Genomic DNA, 20,088 nt, shown 5'->3' with positions numbered 1-20,088 from the left:
CTGCAGCTGAGTGGGGTGGCTCAAGCCTATAATCCTAGCTACTCAGGAGGCAGAGATCAAGAGAATTCTTCCAGGGAAAAAAATTTGCAAGACCCCTTCTCAGCTAATGGATGGGAATGGTAGCACACACCTGTCATTCCAGCACAAATGGAAGGATTGTGGTCCAGGTCAGCCCCAGCATAAAGTGAGACCTAGTTCAAAACTAACCAACACAAAAAGGGCTGCGCTGAGTTTAGGGCACAAGCCATACCAATATAAGATAGCAAACTAATAATAAATGTTGTGTGTGCTCTAACTGCTTCACTGTCTTGCACCACTCCCAATCCTATTGTCTATCCCTCTTCTCAGCCCCCCTATTCCTTGAAATACAATAGTACTAAGATTAGGCCAATCAACAACCCTACAATAGTTCATAAGGGTTTAAGTGAAAGAAATAGTTACTTGTCTCTCACTTAAATCAAAAACTAAAAATGATTAGTGGTGAAGGCATGCTGAAAGCTCAGACAGGTCTAAAGCCAGGCTTCTGTGCCCAAAAGCCAAATTGTAAATAGAAAGGAAAAGTTCTTAAAGAAAATTAAATGTGCTGCTTCAATGAACACATGAATAAGAAAGCGAAATGGCCTTATTACTAGGATGGAGAAAGTTTTAGTCTGCACAGAAGATTAAGCCAGTCAAAACATTCCCTTAAACTAAAACCTAATCCAGAGCAAGGCCCTAACTCTCTTTAATTGTATGAAGGCTGACAGAAGTAAGGAAGCTGAGAAGAAAAGTCTGATATCAGTAAGGAAACAAGTTGTCTCCATACCATAAAAGTGCAAGGTGAAGCAGCAAGTGTCAATGCAGAATATTCAAGTTATCCAGAAGATATAGCTAGATAAGTGATGAAGGTGACTATAGTCAGGAACAGATTTTCAGTACAGATGAAACATTCTTATACTGGTCAATGGCTGGCTTAAAAGCTTTAAACTCTAGTCAAGGCTAATGAATCCTATCGCAAAAACCCTAGAGACCTTAAGCATTATATTAAGTCTAATCTACCCATGCTCTATAAATGGAAAGAGAAAGTATGGATAACAGCACATTTGTTGAGGGTACTGCTCAGAGGGAAAAAACAAAACAAAATTCTTTCAGGTCACCTAAGAGCTCTAATGGAGATATACATGAAATTCATGTTTTCATGCCTGCTAACACAGTTATGTGTTAATCCACTCTGCAGTCCAAGGATCAAGGAACAATTTTGATTTTCAAGTCTTATTATTTAAGAAATATACTTTGTGAGGATACTGCTGTCACAGATAGTGATTCCTCTGATAGACCCAAGCAAAGTAAATCGAAAGCCTTCTGGATTCACTATTCTAGATGTCCTTAAGAGCACTGTCATCCATGGCAACTTGCTGACTGATATAATTGAAAATGGCGGAAAGGTAATGGCAAAAGCAAAGAAATAGAAGGCTTATAAAAAGGGGTGGTGGCAGTGGGGACCAGGGTAGTAATGGTAGAGATGAATGATTCGAGGTATGTTCAGAAGATACAGCCACCAGGATTTTCTGAAGGAGAAGATGTAAGGTAGGAAAAGCAGATAAGCAATTGGGAGAATAGAGTTGCTATCAAATGAGAGAAAAATATATCAAATGTGAGGGACTCCAAGGGAGAAGACTGGGACATATATTTCTCTTTTGTGGACATGCAAGTAAAGAAGTCCAGTAGGTAGTTGGACAAGTAACTGGATAAAATCACCAAAGGAATAGCAAGTGAAGAAAAATAAGATGCCAAGGACCAAGCTTTGAGGCACCCCAGTAAGAGGCCAGGGAAAAAAAATCAGCAAAGGAAATGAGAAGGGCAGCTGAGGATCACTAAGAGACAGTGGTGCTAGAAGCCAATTGAATTAAGAAAAGGACTAAGAACTAGCCACTGGAATAGTCGGTGATCTTAACCAGAGCAGTTCTGCAAGAATTTGTGAGGAAAGAAACCTGACTGAAATGGATTTCAGATAGGAGATACAAAGTAGAGACAATTTTTTATTTAATTTCAGAAATAAATCCCAAAGCCAAAGCTATGTTTTGTGATTAGCTATTAATTTATACTGCTAAGACTCAGTATCAACAAAAATAAGCATGATCTTGGAAGTTTAATCTGAATCTAAATTCAGTCTGAATATAACTTCTTATTAGACCATGAATAGTGCATTCTTAAAGAAGAGCTGTCATTGCCTGTCTCCTGCAATCAGCTGCAATACTGGTTTCAATTTATTTCTGGGCTTTAGGGGCCAGCTACACATTTACATACTAAATTTATAGCTTTCCACATTTAAGATTTTAAGAAAGTGTTGCGTGGGTGGGAAGAGTTTTAAATGTTGGTAAAACATATTACTTTGCCTCTTCCAATGTCAATGGGAATTTTTAGCTTTGTAACTAGAAAAAATTTGTAAGTACAAGTTTTTTTCAAGGTCAACAACAAATTGAAAGGTTTGGGTCCTAACTGTACTTTCTATGTCATACTTAATAAAAGTAAGATGTTAATCTCTAGACACTGAGCACGAGCTGCTTTAAGATTTACAAAGTAAAACAGATACTACAAAATAAAGTACTAAAAAATCATGGTCTTCTCTAGGGAAGAAAAAAAATCCCCGCAAGACTGATTTTCTGTTGTATGATATTAAACTGTTATTTCTTTTCAAATTTACTGCTTCAGGAGCAGTAGCGGATGTGGAAGCACATGGATACCCTTACAATTTTGTCAATTATTTGATACTGCTCAGCTTGGTTAAAGAGAAAATAAGTCAAAACACCTTCATGGACTATTTTAAGTTTTCTCTTCTTTCACTTTACAAATACTAACCTTTCCTACATATTGAAGTGCCTGGGAACAAAAGGAGAATCTGGGAGAAATTCCAGACTTAGAACAGTACAAGCACACACATGGAAACAGCCACATTGATAAAAAGATTCAAGAATATAATAAAGGCAAGAAATCCATGTTATGCTAATGGCACCTCAAATGTTAAGTAATTCAAGAAAAACTTCATTCCAATTTATTCAACAGTAATATTCAGATAATAAAACCTGACTCAAAGGCCAGAATAATTTAACTTTTAATTCTGATAAAGGAATGATAGCTGTTGTACTAATAAAAGAACTACAGCCTTTATTAGTTAAATAGCCCATATTAATTATCAGCAAGCAACAATCAACAAACAAAAATGCTGCCATAGAAAGAGATTAGGTCATGTCTAGTTTGATTCTTCCACTAACTCAATATCCATAAGCAAGAAACTAAGTTTCACTGGGGTTCAGTTTCCTAATTAGTCAAAAAGAGGGTTAAAATAGATTTCATTCTATTCATTCGAATTTTAAATAACTGATTCTACAATTTATCTTAAAAAAGCAAAACTAAATAAGGATTTAAATAAAAAGTAAAGCAAATGTTAATCTAGAAAGATAAATTCAGATTAGTTGCTCTTCTCAATGTTCTAAATCTCAATACTTCTACAGTCTAAAGCCATCAAGTTTTTTTGGGGGGGATTTTCTTAAAAAATGAAAAGAAAAGACTCATACAGCACAGACTACAATGGTTTCCCATCTACCAAGGTTCAATACACACGCACGTATATTCAAAAGTCATAGGAACTTCTAAAAGAAATCCTGTGTTTTAAACTTTAGTCTACTTTTGATTATGAGGATGGAGCTCAGTTTCAGCTTACTTCATCATACTTTCATCCATATTTCTACCTTATTATTCTAATGTTAAAACTCTGCATATTTTAATAGTTTATCAAAGACAGTTCACATAGGATTTTAAAACTACCTATATAATGACATCAGTTTTGTTCCTACTCAGCTTTTCTATAAATATCTCTAAATTAACTGACTTTTGAACCTAATTCTACTTTTTACTTTAAGTTCTACTTTTCTGATACTCTAGATGAATGAACATCTTTTATGTAAAAGCAGCCTTTAACTGTTTTTTCTCTTAAGAGGTTTCCCCCTTTTATAAAATACTTATTCTATATCTGCCAACCACCCTTTCTCTTCTGCTTCAAAGACCTATTTGAGGAAATTTTCTCATACATTATAAAGCTTCATCTATCTCAAGATTCCTACTGAAAACAAATAATATAAAACAAAACTGTCTTTTAGATTGTTAAATAACTGAATTTTAATTTAGAGATTCTCTGCATACCTTGTCAAGTAAAAGCACACACAAGTGAATTATTGTTGTTTTTGAGAAGTATAGATATTTCCTCTACACCTTCTTTCCCTTCTTTGTCTTTGTGTGTTGCAGTCTGAGACAATCTGCAGCTTAAATGACTTTGCAGCACACTAATTTCTTCTTTATTCATGTCAGACTGTTCTGCTATGTAGGTATTAATACCAGTATTTTACCTAGGACAAAAATCTCTCCATAGTATTTTACAAAATGTGTTTATAGAGAGAAAGATGGTTCCATGATTATGCTCAATGTGTCATACTGACCATTTAATAAAAGCCTTGTGATTCATACACAGGACCGATTCTAACCTCTAAATATTATAAACATCACTTTCAAAACTGATTCACAAACTATTTAAACAATTACTGAATACTTACCAGGGAAAGCATCGAAAGTAATTCTGTCTCCAGGAACAGATCCATTAGGAGGAGCCAAAATTTCTACTTTCTCTGGTGAGCTAGCACACATCACCATTGCTTGAGATAGTACTCCCCGCATCTTTGCAGGTTTCAGGTTACAAAGTAAAATCACCATCCGATTTTGCATCTGTGTGGAACATAAAGTAGTGACTACAGATGCATAAAGATTTAGAATAATCACATCTAGAAAAGTAAGGCACAATTAGTATGCTCAATATCAAATGTGCTACTTTATGGATGTGTTTTTCTGTGTATTCAAAACCTTCTAGTGTTCTTATGAAGCCTTACAGAAACATGAAAAGAAAATCCTTCAAACTGAAATGTATCTCAGTTGAAAGAGCACAGACCTTCCAGCAAAATACTTATCAAATAAATAAGTAAGAGCTGAGTGAAACAAATTGGTTTTGAAGTTTGGCTGTTATTTATTAGCAATGGGAATATACAAAATAGATCTTTCTGTTTCTTTAAAAAATGAGGGAAACATTGAACTTTACTGAAGAGTTGTCATAAGATTAAATCATAATATGCATGAAAAGCATTTTTAGCTTAAGCAGTATCACTAAAATAAATGTACCCTCATATATATTTTATTCTCTACACATTTGGTAATGACCAATACTATACTTTCCTCCCTTCTTTCTTTTGTGGTGTTGGAAATCGAACCCAGGAATTTGTGCATGCTTGGCAAGTGCTCTGCGTCTGAGCTATAGTCTTAGTACTTTATTTCTTAAATAAAAGAACAAACTCTATCATTTAATAATCCAAGCATCGTGTATGTACACTGCAATTAACACTTAGGGCTATGTCTACAATCTGTTATTGAAGTGAACAGAAATTTCTTCAAAAGTTGAAGTGTCTTATTTTTTTTCCTAGGCTAAGAAAGTAAGTTAGGTAGTTCTTTAAATTCTTTCAACAAACTTAAGTAAAAGACATGAGCACTACTGCTGTAGGGAGAAAAACAAGATGCATTCTGGATGAAAGATAGATTTTTATAAACAAATGTTATGTGCTAATTTACTTCCAAATTCTACAGTTAACAAAAATGGGCCTACTAAAACATGACTTCAAAATTACCCTTTTCTTAGGGGGTCTTCATGAATAATATAACTATCCAACACTTCAAACAAGCAACTTGAAAAATGTTGTATTATAAAAACTTTAAAGAGCAAATAAATATGTGCAAAGAACAGCATGTGGGTTAGCCAAATGCCATTATTTTAGGATCTGTGATAATTGTGAACCTTTTTCTTAGAAAAATATAAAACCTACAAAACTGAATATGCAGTTTTGGGAGCAAAGGGTTCCTACCTTATAGAATGTTTATTATTATTACTTGGTGACTTAATTTATATAAATAGCTTTGCTCATGGCTATGAATGACAGTTTCTAGAAAAGAAACAGCCTGCAACTTAAGAGAAAAGAAAAGATGAAGCCCAAATAAAGAAGAATTTTTTCCTATCTGAGCTGGTTCAAGATCAGTTGGTTCTCTTCCCCAAGTCCTTAAAAATCTAACTTCATAAAGAGTTCTGAAGGAGTCTTGGTCCTGTACAAATGAATGTTAAAAAAGGAAAAAAACAAAACAAAAACATACATATGAAAAATCTGTCACTTTTTGCATAGGTAAAAGAAATTTCTTTACTTTTATCTTCTTACCCTTCAACAAAGCAGAAAAAATGATCTTATAAAAATGTGAGGCAGACTCTGTTACTTCTTTACTTTAAACTCCACCAATGGTACTCACCTTATTTAGAATAAAAGCTAAATTCTTTAAAATTATCTTTAAGACTCTATGTCTTTTGGCACCCTTATCTCTGATTTCATCTCTCATGACCTTCCTCCTTATTTACTTTGCTCTAGTGACAATGGCTTCCTGTTATTCCTTGAACATCACAGGCAGGTACCTGACATAGAGCTGCCTGAAATGCTCATCTGCCAGATAGACACTTGACTTCCTTTCTTCATTTTCTTACACCTTTATTCAAATGTCATTTTCTGTACAAAGCCTTCCCTGGCTACTTCATATAAAATGGCAACATCATCCTGTCCTAGATTCTTTTCCTAATTTATTTTTCTCTTGGCATTTATCACTATTTAACATATTGTATACTTTTATGTCTTCATAATTTTCTGACTCCCTCATAAAAATCTGAACTTCATAAAGGTAGGGGTATATTTTTTTAACCTATCCACTTGCCTACCTAACTATCTATTTTAATCTGCTGCTAGTATATCCCTTGTCTAGAACAGTGATTGGTTCATAGCAAGTGTCTAGTAAATACTTATATCTAGAAATATGAATGGCTGTATGTAGGGATTGGTTTAACTTTAAAAAGCCAGGAAATAGCAGCAGAGTGTATATGAAAAGAGAGGCAGAGCTATCTTAAGTGCCGAGGTCCATATTCTTCCCATTATCTCTGAAGCACCATGGGCAGAAGAAACGTGATTCAGATCACTACAGAAGACATACAGAAAGCGCAAATTAAAAACTATTACTTTTGATTCTTTCTGCTGTTATTGAACAGATTTCAAAAAATTTAATTCCTCAAGAAAGTAAACATGGTACTCCAAAGTAAAGGAAAAGAAAGGAATAAAGGATGCAACCTTGTGTTGAGAAGAGGGCTTGAAAGCTTATGAGGAAAAAGCAGCAGCAGCTAGTAAATACTGCTCTGTAGAGTATCATTTTGGAGTACCAATCTGCTTTTAAAATGGTTATCAAGCAAAGTCATTCTTCATAAAAATATACTGTAATTATTTTCACATAACCAAAATACCCAGCCAGTTTTTAACCCAGAAATAATTAAATTTTGAGTAGGGAGTAATACAAACTGCAGCCATTCCTGGGGGGCTAAGTATAGAAAGAGGAAAAGTTAGGATTTCAAAGTCTGACCTTCTCCTTGCTATCAAATATCTTTTGTGGAACACTTAAAACCCAAATTTTATTGGCTCAGATAATTAAGCAGTGAAAATCTAAAAGAAATGAGCTTGTCAAACTGGAAGTAGAAAGCATTACTTCCTTGCATTCTTGGTAAGTCAGTATTGTACTGTGTTCTGGCAGTGTTGAAACTAGAGGCATACAACAGCTCATACCAGGGATAAAGATCTCAGATCATCTACCAGGTAGATAAAGGAGATGAAGAAAGAATTCTAGATAGAAAAACTAGCAGTACTCTTGTTTATCTAGGACACAGTATAAGAAACTATTCACTATCTTCTTAACCATCCATAAATATAACACTAGCAGAAGAGTGATGATAAAGAGCAATCACAACTGACCTCTACCTCACTTTGACTCTTCAATCACTGAAACTATGGATAGTATACCTTCCTTCTAGTGGAGGTACCCATCAGTGAGTGTTGGCTAATTTCTGTCTTGAGAAAGCAGCAAGGGACTGAAGGGATCTGTACTAATTTTTTAAATAAGACATCTGTATTTTCATGAGAAATCCCATATGGAACTATTTTAAACACTAGGAAAGATAACTAAAACTTTCTGGTATTATGGTCCCTCCATGGCCCAAAAGCTGATGATTTATGACTTTGATCATGTGTATTGCACTGAAATCTGCATATTCCCTGCAGTTAATCTTTCTTTTTTGGACAGTACTGGGTATTGAATTAAACCCAGGGCTTCCTTCTTGCTAGGAAGGTACTCTACCACTTGAGTCATCCCTACCTGCAATTAGAACCTCAAGCTGACTACATGTCCTACGTCAAATGATAACAGGAAAGGAGACCAGTATAGGGATTAAGGGCTTTGAAGTCAGATGGATGCGTAAACACTAGTTATGTGCGCAAGCTGCTTTGCTATGTTAAATACGGACACTGCTTAACACAGAATTATATGCCATAGTAAATAAAACAGCATGTGTATCAACTTTATATATTAAGTACCTTAAAAACAACAGTCATTATTTTTATTATTGTACTATCATAGAATTTTATCATTCCTTGATTTTTTTTAAACCTATCATATAAACCCAGAAAGAATAAATCTAAAAGTATGAGAACAAGTTTTATTATTTTATAACCCAGGAAATACTTTCATACTTCAGGAAAAGAAACGAGACAGGATCATGGAGAATGACTTGAAGTTTTTAATGAATTCCTTTATTCATTAAGAATTGAGTGCTTGAATTTTGTTTTTACCTAGATATTTTAAATATATGTAAATTATTTTTTATACAAAATACGAAATTAAGGACATTTTAAAAATAGAGAAAAATAGTATTTCTTTTTTGTTCTCATCAATTCTTTCTTAATTTATGAATCTTTTTCAGATTTTTTGGTGATTTCATACACCTATTTTGGGAAATTTACCACATTCAAACTGACTATTTTAACTAGTTAATATCAGCTTATATCATATAAACATATGATAGGAAATTATAACGGAAAGACATCAAGAGAGTGGGAATAAAAGTGAAGTATGTAAGCGACAATAATTTTACTTGTCCAGATTACCTGTTCAAGAGGAACATGATTCACTAGCCCACTGACAACTGTTCTTGGGGCTGTTTCTCCAACATCTACTTCTTCTACATACAAAGAATCTGCATCAGGGTGTTTTTTGGCAGTAATGATGCAACCAATTCGAAGATCCAGACGGGATACATCTATAGGCTTAGAATCAGCACTTCCTGCTAATGGTTGCTGTTTTTTCTCCTTCTTTTCTCCTAAAAACAATTTAAGAATGGGTAGAATCACAAATAAAAATAATTATAAGAAACCTCTGGCATCAGTACCAATAAGCTAAAGAAAAAATAAAAAAGAATGTTTATCTCCTACCTTTGCTTAAGAATAAAGGACTTACTCAAGCCATAAAATCTTGAATACTATTTTAGCTATTTCTCTAAACCACTGTCCATTTTTCTAGTTAACAACACAGTTTGGCACAGTCTGGCCCATGGGCCTAATCTAGCCTGCTGTCTAGTTTTGTCAAGTTTTAACTATATACACTCCTTTACTTTTTGTCTATGGATAATTAGCACTATGGCAGAGTTGAGTGGTTTTGATACAGACTTCATGGTCCAAAAAGCCTAACATATTTACTATATGGTCTTTTATAGAAAAAGTTTGTTGTTGCCCTGAAGCAAGGATATAGAAAATCTTAAAAACCTTATGTTGGGCTCTTTGGAAAAAATCCTGCATTTAGAAAAAACTTCACAATCAGTAGCCAAATGTAGAATAAACTACAATGAAATACAATTTGCTGATAAAATGTTTCTCTTATCACTAATGTGCAAGTGTAAGTAAACAGTGAATTTTTTCATTTCTTAAGATTTCCCTTTAGACTTAGGAGTACTTAGGTTTATCCACACCAACTATTTGAGCAAAGGGAGTATTTTATTCTGATTATGTTTTAATAATCTTGCTTATATTTATACGCTGTTAATGTAATTTATTAACATATGATCATTTTAAGCATTAGTCCAAATACAACCTGAAAGGAAATTTACATTCCTTAAATTTACAATTATCTTTCCTGTTAAAAAGAATGTAAAAATAAAAATAAGGACTTATCTACCTTTTAATCTACAGGGTAGAGATTAACTATTGTAGCTTGAAAACATTACTTCCCCATTATATCTTTGTTTAATCTTCCAACAAATACTTATTAAGGCACAAGAAATGGTGTAGTAAGGCAGTGGAGAAATCTATGCCTTACAGCATCTTTGTTGCTACACTTATGAGAAGATTGATTCTAACTATCCTACAGTTAGAATTATACTGCATTCTCCTTAGAGAACAGAGTATGGACTTCTCAAAATTTATGAGAACAGGATAGATGACTGTGTTTTGTCTACTTCTTAATAATTTTATAAAGTAAAAGAATTAGGCTGACTTTATTCTTCACAGTCAGACCATTTAGCAGTGAAATTATATGAGGATGTATAGCCCCTACCTACTTCTAATAACAGATGTTAATGATGATTATCAAAAGAAACAAGTACTAGTTGCTAAACTGCCTTAGGTCAGTTCATAAATCAAAACTCAGTAATTTCATATTTCCCAAGCAATTGTAAATAAGTATGAGAGGTAGGAATGATGAATTATAAAATCAACTTTTTTGGACAAATTTAGTGAAAAGAGATCTAGTAAAGAGCAAAGAAGAGTAGTTAAACCTAACATCCACATGTCTCAGTTTAGAGATTTTGTTTTGACTGGATGTCCTTTTCCTATCTTCACAACTGGTTCTAAGCCAAGTTTTACCTATGACTTCTTTCAAACTAGGACCCCAAATACATCAAAATTTACTCGCCCCAAAATACAAGTGGATTTCTATACTTATTGCTAACTTTCTATGTTTTTTACTTTTGCCAGTCCTTCTAAAATGCCATACTTTTACCCTATCAAACTAGTCAGCATTCATATATCCTTTAGGACGAAGGTTCCAAGTTTGTTTCTAGTTCTAGCTCATAAAAATTTGAACTTTCTTTACTATTATTATCATGAAAAAATCTGGTAAAACAGTCAAGAGTCAAATATGCTTAAGAGTTAAATATACCTTTCTTTTCAGTTTTCTCCTTCACCTTCTTTTCTTCTCCTCCCTCTTTTTTTATCTGCTCTTTGAGAACAGAAGAGATGGTTGTTGTTGGTGTAGGTTGCATCACATTTTCAGAAACCACAGAATTAGCTTGCTGTGGAGTACCAGATGGGAATGGTATTTGCTTCACTGATATAGAAAATGAACAGATAATGTCACTTATGTTAAACTCACAAGAAGCACAGTAAAAAATGGAATTGTGAATCATGAATATGTACTCTTTTTAAAAGTTCTTTCTTTTTAAAGGAAAAACTCACTATATGTGACTATCAATTATCTATTATCTGAGGCTATAGAAAGGCTGCTAAGAAACGAAGTATTATTGACAAAACAAAAATAAGGACATGATTTTCATTTAATCTCTAATTACTAAAGTGAGAACATTGCAGGTATCAACAATAATAGCTAACATTTATTATGGACTTCCAATGCTTCATGTGAATAAACTCATGTAATTCTCATAAATACCATGAGAAGTAGACTCATTCATGTTGTCATTATTCCACTGACAGACAATATTCTCTCTTACTACTGGTTCTAAGAATATATAATTGATTTTTCCTTTACACTACAGATAAAATTCATACAATATTCAAATTAATTCAGTGACAACAATCTATAATGTCCATATTTAGTTACCTCCATTCTGAATTTCTGCCTGAATCAGCTCTTGTTTCAGTTCTTCAATTTCTTTCTTCAGTTTAGCATTTTCAACTCGAAGTTTCTTTTCTTCTCTCAAGGTTGCCTGCAAAACTAGGATCAAGAAAATCCAGTTAATATGTGTTGTTTTTTAAAAGATTTCTCTTGAGTACTATTTTAAAACAGCTGATACCACCAGGAACCAAATATTTGGCCATTTGATTTATGCCAGTTTAATATGTAAAACGACATGACAGTCATGCCTTGGTGCCAAGGGGGATTAGTCCCAGGAAACCTACAGATATCAAAATCTGTGGAAGATCAAGTTATTACATAAAATGTCATAATATTTGCATATTCACAACACTCATCTTCCTATATATTTAAAATCACCACTGGATTATTTATAACACCTAATATAGTATAAATGTTTTGTAAACTGTTGTTATCCTATACTATTTAGGGAATAAAATATGAAAAAATGTCTGCACATATGCAGTACAGACATATTAGAATTCTTTTTCCTGACAATTCTTTTTCCTGACATATTAGAATCCACAATCAGTTGATTCAAGAAAGAAAATCTGTGAAATAATATTGGGACAGAAAAGGTTTTGTTTATGAGTCATTTTTCTAGCTTCTATAAAGATGTTTACTAAAAATCAAATTACTACCTTTTCATCACTGTAGTTATAATAAAGGGCAGTAAGAAGCCAGACCAAACAAACAAACAAAAAAGTGTCAATAACATAAACTGTAAGAGAGAAAGAGAAGTACTAGATAAATTATGTGTAACAAAAACTCTGAGACCCAATAACACCACAAAAGGAAAACTTACTCCATTTCTTTCTTTTTTAGTCATTACCTCTTCAAAGAAGTTGAATAATCTAATCCTAAAGTCTCTGAGTTGAGGTAGTAAATCATTTAGTGAGTAAAAGAACTTCAAAGATTTGACTGAAATATGTCTATGATAAGCATCGAGTGCAACAGTGCACCCGAAAATATAAAAAGAAAAAGAAAAAACTCAGTGGGGCTGGTATTGCACCGTAGGTAGAATTTTTGAAAATATGTGGGTCATTACTGTTATTTACTGTGTAGGAGCTGGGGATGCCAGTGCCCTATAAATTGTTAGTACTCCTGCAAAACGGTGTACTATCTCATATCCCACAGAAGTAAATGCATACATGTATGGGTGAAAATCCTGTTAATACTGCTAGGTTTTAACTATTCTTTATATATAAACACAAAGAATTTTCAGCATTTTTATTAGACCCTGAATTTTTCTAGGATTCAAGTATCATGTATATAAATTGTAGATAGTATTATGTTTTGTTCAGAGGTTTAGGTAAGGAATCATTCATTTTTTAAATCTCTTCCCACTGTCGTGGATCAAACCCAGGGCCTTGCAAATGATATAGGCATGTGCTCTATCACTGGACCACACCCACAGCCCACATTCAGGCTGAAGATATCCTGTATTAGGTGGCACTGTAACTATCACATTCTAAGTAATTCCATGAATATAAATTAGGTAGCATGTGACCCTCTTATGTCACCTCTGGTAGTACTGTAATGCCAGAGTATTTACTCATTGAGATGTACATTACCGTTACTATTAATTATAAGCTACTTTCTATTTCTCTGCTATATTACATACAAGGTTAACATATGTTTTGAAATTATAAAAGTCAGTTATTTTATCCAAGAAATAGTTTCTTTACAGAATATTAAGAGATTTTATAAAATATTTACCATAAAATGGGCAATGGGCCTGACAGCCACAGGCCAGCCTACCAAAGAATAATAATAAAAGTTAAGACTATATAGGATTTTTTGTTTAGTTTTGTTTTATTCTTTGAAATGCTAGTCAAGATGCTAGGGAGTGAAAAATATTCTAACATTTACTCTATCACATAGAAGCAATGATCATCTCCAATTTCTTTACCTTACTAATGGAAAGAAATGTTAAGGATTTTGAGAAAAAATTTTAAAGTCCTAAGAAACACTATAATACTATACTCAAAACATTAAAGGAACATAAGTCATTATTAAAATAATCAAGAAATAATTTACATGGTAAATTTTTTTAATCTGTCAATACATAAATTGACTTTCAGTATCTCTTTAGAGAATTTAAGATTTTCTCACCTGCCTTCTCCTTAAGAAGAGCAACTTGATGCTTAAGATACTCAATAATTTGATCTGCTTCTGCACCCTTCTGTTCCAGTCTCTTTAGAACAGCATCACTAGTGGCCATTTTTGCCATAAAACGGCAGAAAATCCTAAATGAAAAAATAAAACTGATAAATTACACTGTAGAAGGAATAAATTTATTGTACAAAACACAATGAAAAAGCAATCTGAGGAAAATCTAGTTATCTGCTATAACTAATCAGTATCTTATATAAATACTTTTCCTATGTAGAGCCAGAATCCAGCAGAGCAAAAATGTTAAGTAGACCAATTCCTCAATCTCTTTGAAAGGCAATCTATTTTGCTCCAAACTTAAAAATTGTCATTTAACCACCCTTAAGGTTGGACAATTTTAAAGCCTTAAAATATCGCAGAATATTATAACCTAAAACCAGTACATTATGAGAAAAGGATAACTATAAACTTAGTTGAAGTAATCAGTATTGTATTGGTATTTTAAAGTAGAGAGAGTCACTAAATTATTTCCTTACATGGTACTTTTGTATACTGGATAGTTCTACTGTTTACTGAATTATGTACATTTTCAGGAGGAATATGTGAAACAGAAAGGACAAAAAAAAACCAAATAGGAAAACATCAATATTAATTCTACATCTACTCAAAATAATGTCAGTGTATGTATATATATATAGTGTCCTTTATAAAAATTATTAGACTTTTGAAAGATAAATTCAAGGAAATTAAAAAGCATCCTGTGAAGATACAGAAAAATGCATGAGCATACATGCTGAAATTAACTTATCTGTTAAAGTTTAAACCACTCACTGCTATGATAAATAATAAACACAGTGAAAAATGAGAACCAATCAATAATAATACTGTGAATTATACCCTTTACTTGATTGAATACCAATTTTATATAATTCAAAGTATAAAAATTATACAAGCATTGCTGAAATAATCTTGACTTGAAATGTATGAAACTACTGAATACATGGTGAAATTTTTTGACAAAGGAAAAAACTGTTTATCTTTTTTTAGAAAATCAACCTCCAAAATACTTTATTCTAAAGTTAATAATACATGATAGACACAATATAAAAGCAAAATAAAACCTTATAGAAACAATGACGTAAATGAAGAAACTAAAGAAAAACCTGGAATAGCCATAGCAAACTACATGTTCTATATGGACTGTTAATAGTTAAGAAAATATAGATTGAAAAGATACAAAAATTCAAAATAAATATATCACCTTTTAAATGCCATTTTAAACAAAGTGAACACAGAATAATGTTGTTTCTCAAATGGTTGCATGGTCAGGACTTCAGGGGAAAAATACAAATAGATTTATGAAGAAGTTAATGTAAAAATGCTATGCTCTTCTGAATTTCAGCCTTTTGAATTACAGCAATTTAAAAAATTTAATATCTTTCTATTTTAGTCTAACAGAAATAATGATCAGTATATACCCAAGAGGTGAAATACAACTATCAAATAATAATGTGTAACGGGGAATATGAAATTAGTGATACACTTTAGTAAAATACAGAAAAGGTATGGCTTATAAACTGTCTTTTCAAATTTCAGAAAAAAACTCTAATAAACTAGTATTTTGATAGACATGAAAACAAAGAGATTTGAGACCAGTTTTCACAAATAAGCCAGCACATCTAGTTAGTCACATCACAAATAAATATCATTCAACTTGCTGAAAAAGCAGAGTATGAATCTCATGCCTTGAGTCACAGAAAACAATCTTAAAATCTTACAGACTAACAGTAATTTGCAAAATATAGATCATAAACCTCAGTCAAAGAGAGATACAAGATACATGATCTTACTGAGGTGATAAATCTACTAACTATCTCAAGGTATAGTTTCAAAACTATATTGAAGGACAGACATTCTGTAGGAAGAGAGAAGATCATGTTTTAAAATATAGAAACGCAAATGAGCTGAATATAGTAACACCACAACTATTAAGAAATAATGTGATGAAGGAAACTCTGAGTGAAACTGACAGAAAATACCAGCAAGAGAAAAGAGGAATTATCTAAACATGTTGAGATGAAGAAATAGAAACGAAGACTTGCCATACCAGTTTAGCAGCAGATGGTGTAACAAGAACTATTAAATTTAGCTTGAACAATATTTTTACATGTTAACTAAATGAAAGTCTTTTTTCTTTTTTAAGAAAGGGTCTCATTATGAGGCCGAGATTGATTTCCAACTCTTGATCCTCTTGCCTTAGCATCCCAAGTGCTGGGATTACAGGAGTGTACTACCAAGCCTAGCAAAAGCTTTTTGTCTTTTAAAAAAGTCAAAATAGTAATTAAGGGAGGGGGCAAGGGAAGGGGGCAGAAATGACCCAAACATTGTATGCACATATGAATAAAAGGAAAAAAAAGTCAAAATATGTCTAACAAAAATCAGAGCTCACCCACATCTAAAAGATATTAGTTAAGTGAAATGTATATATCTATCAGCATGTGACCTTGAACAAGTTATATAATCACTCTGTGTCTTAGTTCTCTCTTTTATAAGATGGAGATAATTTTATATATGTAATACTTAATACTTTTGACACATAGCAAGTAAATGGTAATGAACTTATGTTAGGCACTGAACAAAATTTGGGAACACAAAAGATAGGGTACATATACAACCTCTGAGAAGCTTACAGTATAGTGGTTTACCTAATATCACAATATTTTCTACACATCTAGTTAGAATTTATATTTTCTGAAGGGTTAAGGATATGACACTGATGCTATAAATATACTTAGATCATTTGGTAAGGCTTCACATTAATTTGTCAATAACATACAGTCCATGAAAGAGTGACAGATTGATATAGTTACATTAATTCTGAATTTTGTGTTTATAACAATGAGCAAAATACATCTAAGGACTCCTGTTTCAGGAATACAGTAAGACAAATGCCACTTGAAAATCTTTGCACACTTTTCCTACCATAACTGGAAACTTTGAAGACTGACTTGAGATCATTAAATGAATGCAATGATGGAACATCTGACAGAATTAAATGGAATAAAGCACGTTTCAGTTTGCATTCTTTGTGATAATCTTCTAAGAACTATTAGGAAAGTTGTTAGCTTGAGCCTGGAAGGCAAAACAATCCAGGATGTGCAATATATAATTTTGCCAAACTCACACAAGTAGCCAAGAATACCAACAGAAAAATTACTTTAGGAGAATGATGGGAATCGTTCTGTTTTAAGGGAAAGAAAAAAAAGAATAAAAATTTACTGTTTGATTGCTGTGAACCTAAAACTGCTTTAAAAAAGTCTATTAAAATAAAAATGCTAGGCTTGGAAAGGTAGGTGGGGGAGAGAGATAAGGAAAGATTGTCTAATGGGCACAAAATACATTTAGGAAAAATAACTTTAAGTATTCTATAGCACAGTAGAGTAACTATAATTAACAATATTTTGAAATAACTGCAAGAGAGGACCTTGAATACTTTCATAAAAAAGAAATGATATTTGAAGAGATGCTAATCATTCTGATTTGATCACTACACACTGTGTCAATATACTGTTTCCCCACAAATATGTACAATTATGATGTCTCAATGAAAGAGATAATTTTTAAAAATTATCCTTGGGGAAAAGATACACCAAACCACAAGCTTTGAAGTATGTGAATTTGAAATATGGGAACATACTCTAAAGTCTTCATTTAGTGATGCAATAATTAAGAGTTTCCAACAGTTTCTGTAAGTTATCACTCATGATACATAAACCATAGTAATACATTAAAATTAAATATAAGTTAAAATTATTTTCAACAATTTAACTGCAACTATATCACTAAGACCATGACAGAGAAAGGCTCATTAAAAGAGGAGAATAACTATCTTTTACTAACACAGTCATTTCTCTTTAATAATTTAAGAGTTCTTGGCAAAATAAAACTCAGAAATGACTACAAAATGTACCAGCTGTTGACCATAATCTAATTTTTCTGCCACTCCTAGGTAACTGGCTATCTGAAAACATTATCTATGATGCCAATATTTAAAACTTCTTGTCTTGTGAGATCTAAATAGATTAGCTTCTAAAACTTTTCTCAAAGACTAAGGTCCATTTGTTTTTAGAATGGAAACATGTTCCTCTAGTACTTGATAACTGACTGTCATTTCAATCTTTCAACAAATATAGGTTGGATGCAAGTTTATATTAGTGCTTTTTACTAATATGGAGATAATTATCACCAGCACTGGTGGAAAACAGGTTGTGTGAGTTTGACATAGTTAACTTCTCTCTATTTCACTTTCTTTATTACATAATGAGGATTCTTTCACTTGATTTCATCTTCTACTTCCTTGCTATCTCCTATCTGGGATTTTTTTTTTTGCCCCTTTAATGATGTTCATCACAATGTAATACTAATTTCCTGTAGGGATTACAAACTGTTAACACACAGTTCAGGGATGCTTTTAAGTTCCAGGGTTAACAGTGTTTGAAGAGTCATTGCCTTGAGGCAAGGCTTAAACTCTCCTTAAACTCTAATTCAGACTTCAACACTCCTTGTCAGCCATTTATATTACCTTCCAGGTTCCTAAAAGTTGGATGGGAGGAGTGGCTCAAGTAGTAGAGTGCCTGTTTTGCAAGCACAATTGGTCAGAACATGGAACAATCCATCCAACAGATAAAAATATAAGAAAAAGATAACCGACATATGCATCATACCACAAATCCAACAACTACTTTTTGGGGTTTCAGAAAAAGAAAACAGAGGAAAATAAGATGAAATTATGAAAGAATAAATGAAAACTCCACACAGTTGAAGGGAAACATGTACCTTCAAATTAAAAAGGCTTATAATTTCAAGAAGCATAAATTTAAAAAATACCCACACTGGGATAGTTATCTTACTTCCTTTGAATGAATTCACTGCAAGAACAAATGCACACCTAGATGTGTCTTCATAATTTCAAAGCATCCAGAATGATCAGAAATCTTTAATCATTTCAAAGAGAAAAAAGAGCTCATCTATCAGCAAATTGCATAACTTTATTCAAGTATTAAATGACAAAGCCATGCTTTTAACTTGTCACTCTGAAATTCACACAAACGTCACTCTAAAATGTCCCCCAAAGCCTAATCAAAGAAAATTAACCTGCCATCCAAAATGTTTTCGCATATCTAAATTAGGTATGCCAAAAATATGATTGCCATTTCTTACTACCTGTAGTGAAGGCACTGTTATTTTTCCTCTGGGTTAAAGCAAAGCCTCCTTTCTTACACTCTGTGCTTCTCAGTTTATGAGTAATCCTCTTAAAAAGGAAATTAGATCATAATACGTCACTGCTCAAAACTCTCCATTTATTTATTTAAAATAAATAAAAAGAACTGCTCCCATTCTCCCAGATTTTATCTCCAGTTTTCACTCAATTCTGACCATTCTTCCCATCTCACTCCCCACACCCCCCACAGCGGCTTCCTAGGTGTTCTGGCAAATTTCTGTTTCATGGCCTTTACAGTGGCTGAGCCCTCTGCCTGACTGCACGTCTCCAAGACATTTGCATGGTTAATTCTCTCATTTCTGCCACCTCCTTACAGGAAAGTTAACTTTTTCATGAGGCCTTCTCTGGTCACACTGGAATTTCGAGTTAGGCCCTCCTCGGTATGATCATTTTTCTCTCCAACACTCATTATAACCTAAAATACGGTATGTTTCATTTAGGTTTATTTAGCATGTGTCTTCCTCAATAAAACGTGACTGTAGAGCGGAAGCAGGAATTTTTATCAGCTTTGTTCATTACTCTTTCGCTCCTTCAAAAGGTGCCAAGCTCTTTCTATTTTCTTATGCCAACTTGGGTGCTGGTACATCCAGACTTCTCATCAGGACCTGCAGGACAGGTCCTCTCTCCTGGAGGCGAGTAAGTGAAGAAAAACTCTTATGGTCGCAATCTGCCTACCCTAGACTCTCCGAGAAGTCACTTACATGAAGCGGTGAACAGACACTCCAGCACAGCGTCAGCCCAGAGCAAGCAGCACAGCCTCCCGCACACGGTGGCGGCGAGAAAGGACCCTATAAGGTGTCCGTGCTAAACGCCGGAGTGTTGCACAGATTCAACCCCGCCTTGACCTT

General features: G+C 33.2%; 1 protein-coding gene across 1 annotated transcript in view; it reads right to left on the bottom strand.

Annotated features, from left to right (window-relative positions):
- Window positions 1-20,088, bottom strand: part of Aimp1 (aminoacyl tRNA synthetase complex interacting multifunctional protein 1) — a 23,220-nt gene extending 3,132 nt beyond the window's left edge. Inside the window, exons 1-6 of the mRNA XM_074041497.1 lie at window positions 19,942-20,088; window positions 13,960-14,093; window positions 11,812-11,925; window positions 11,134-11,301; window positions 9,090-9,301; window positions 4,587-4,755 (exon numbers count right to left, since the gene is read on the bottom strand). Coding sequence (XP_073897598.1) covers window positions 4,587-4,755; window positions 9,090-9,301; window positions 11,134-11,301; window positions 11,812-11,925; window positions 13,960-14,093; window positions 19,942-19,943 — 799 coding nt within the window. The 5' untranslated portion in view covers window positions 19,944-20,088. The remainder of the gene's footprint in view (window positions 1-4,586; window positions 4,756-9,089; window positions 9,302-11,133; window positions 11,302-11,811; window positions 11,926-13,959; window positions 14,094-19,941) is intronic.

Source organism: Castor canadensis, chromosome 9, assembly GCF_047511655.1.
Source record: "Castor canadensis chromosome 9, mCasCan1.hap1v2, whole genome shotgun sequence".
Taxonomy (NCBI): Eukaryota; Metazoa; Chordata; class Mammalia; order Rodentia; family Castoridae; genus Castor; species Castor canadensis.
The sequence above is the reverse complement of the archived record's forward strand: the minus strand, read 5'-3'. Positions and strand labels throughout refer to the sequence as shown.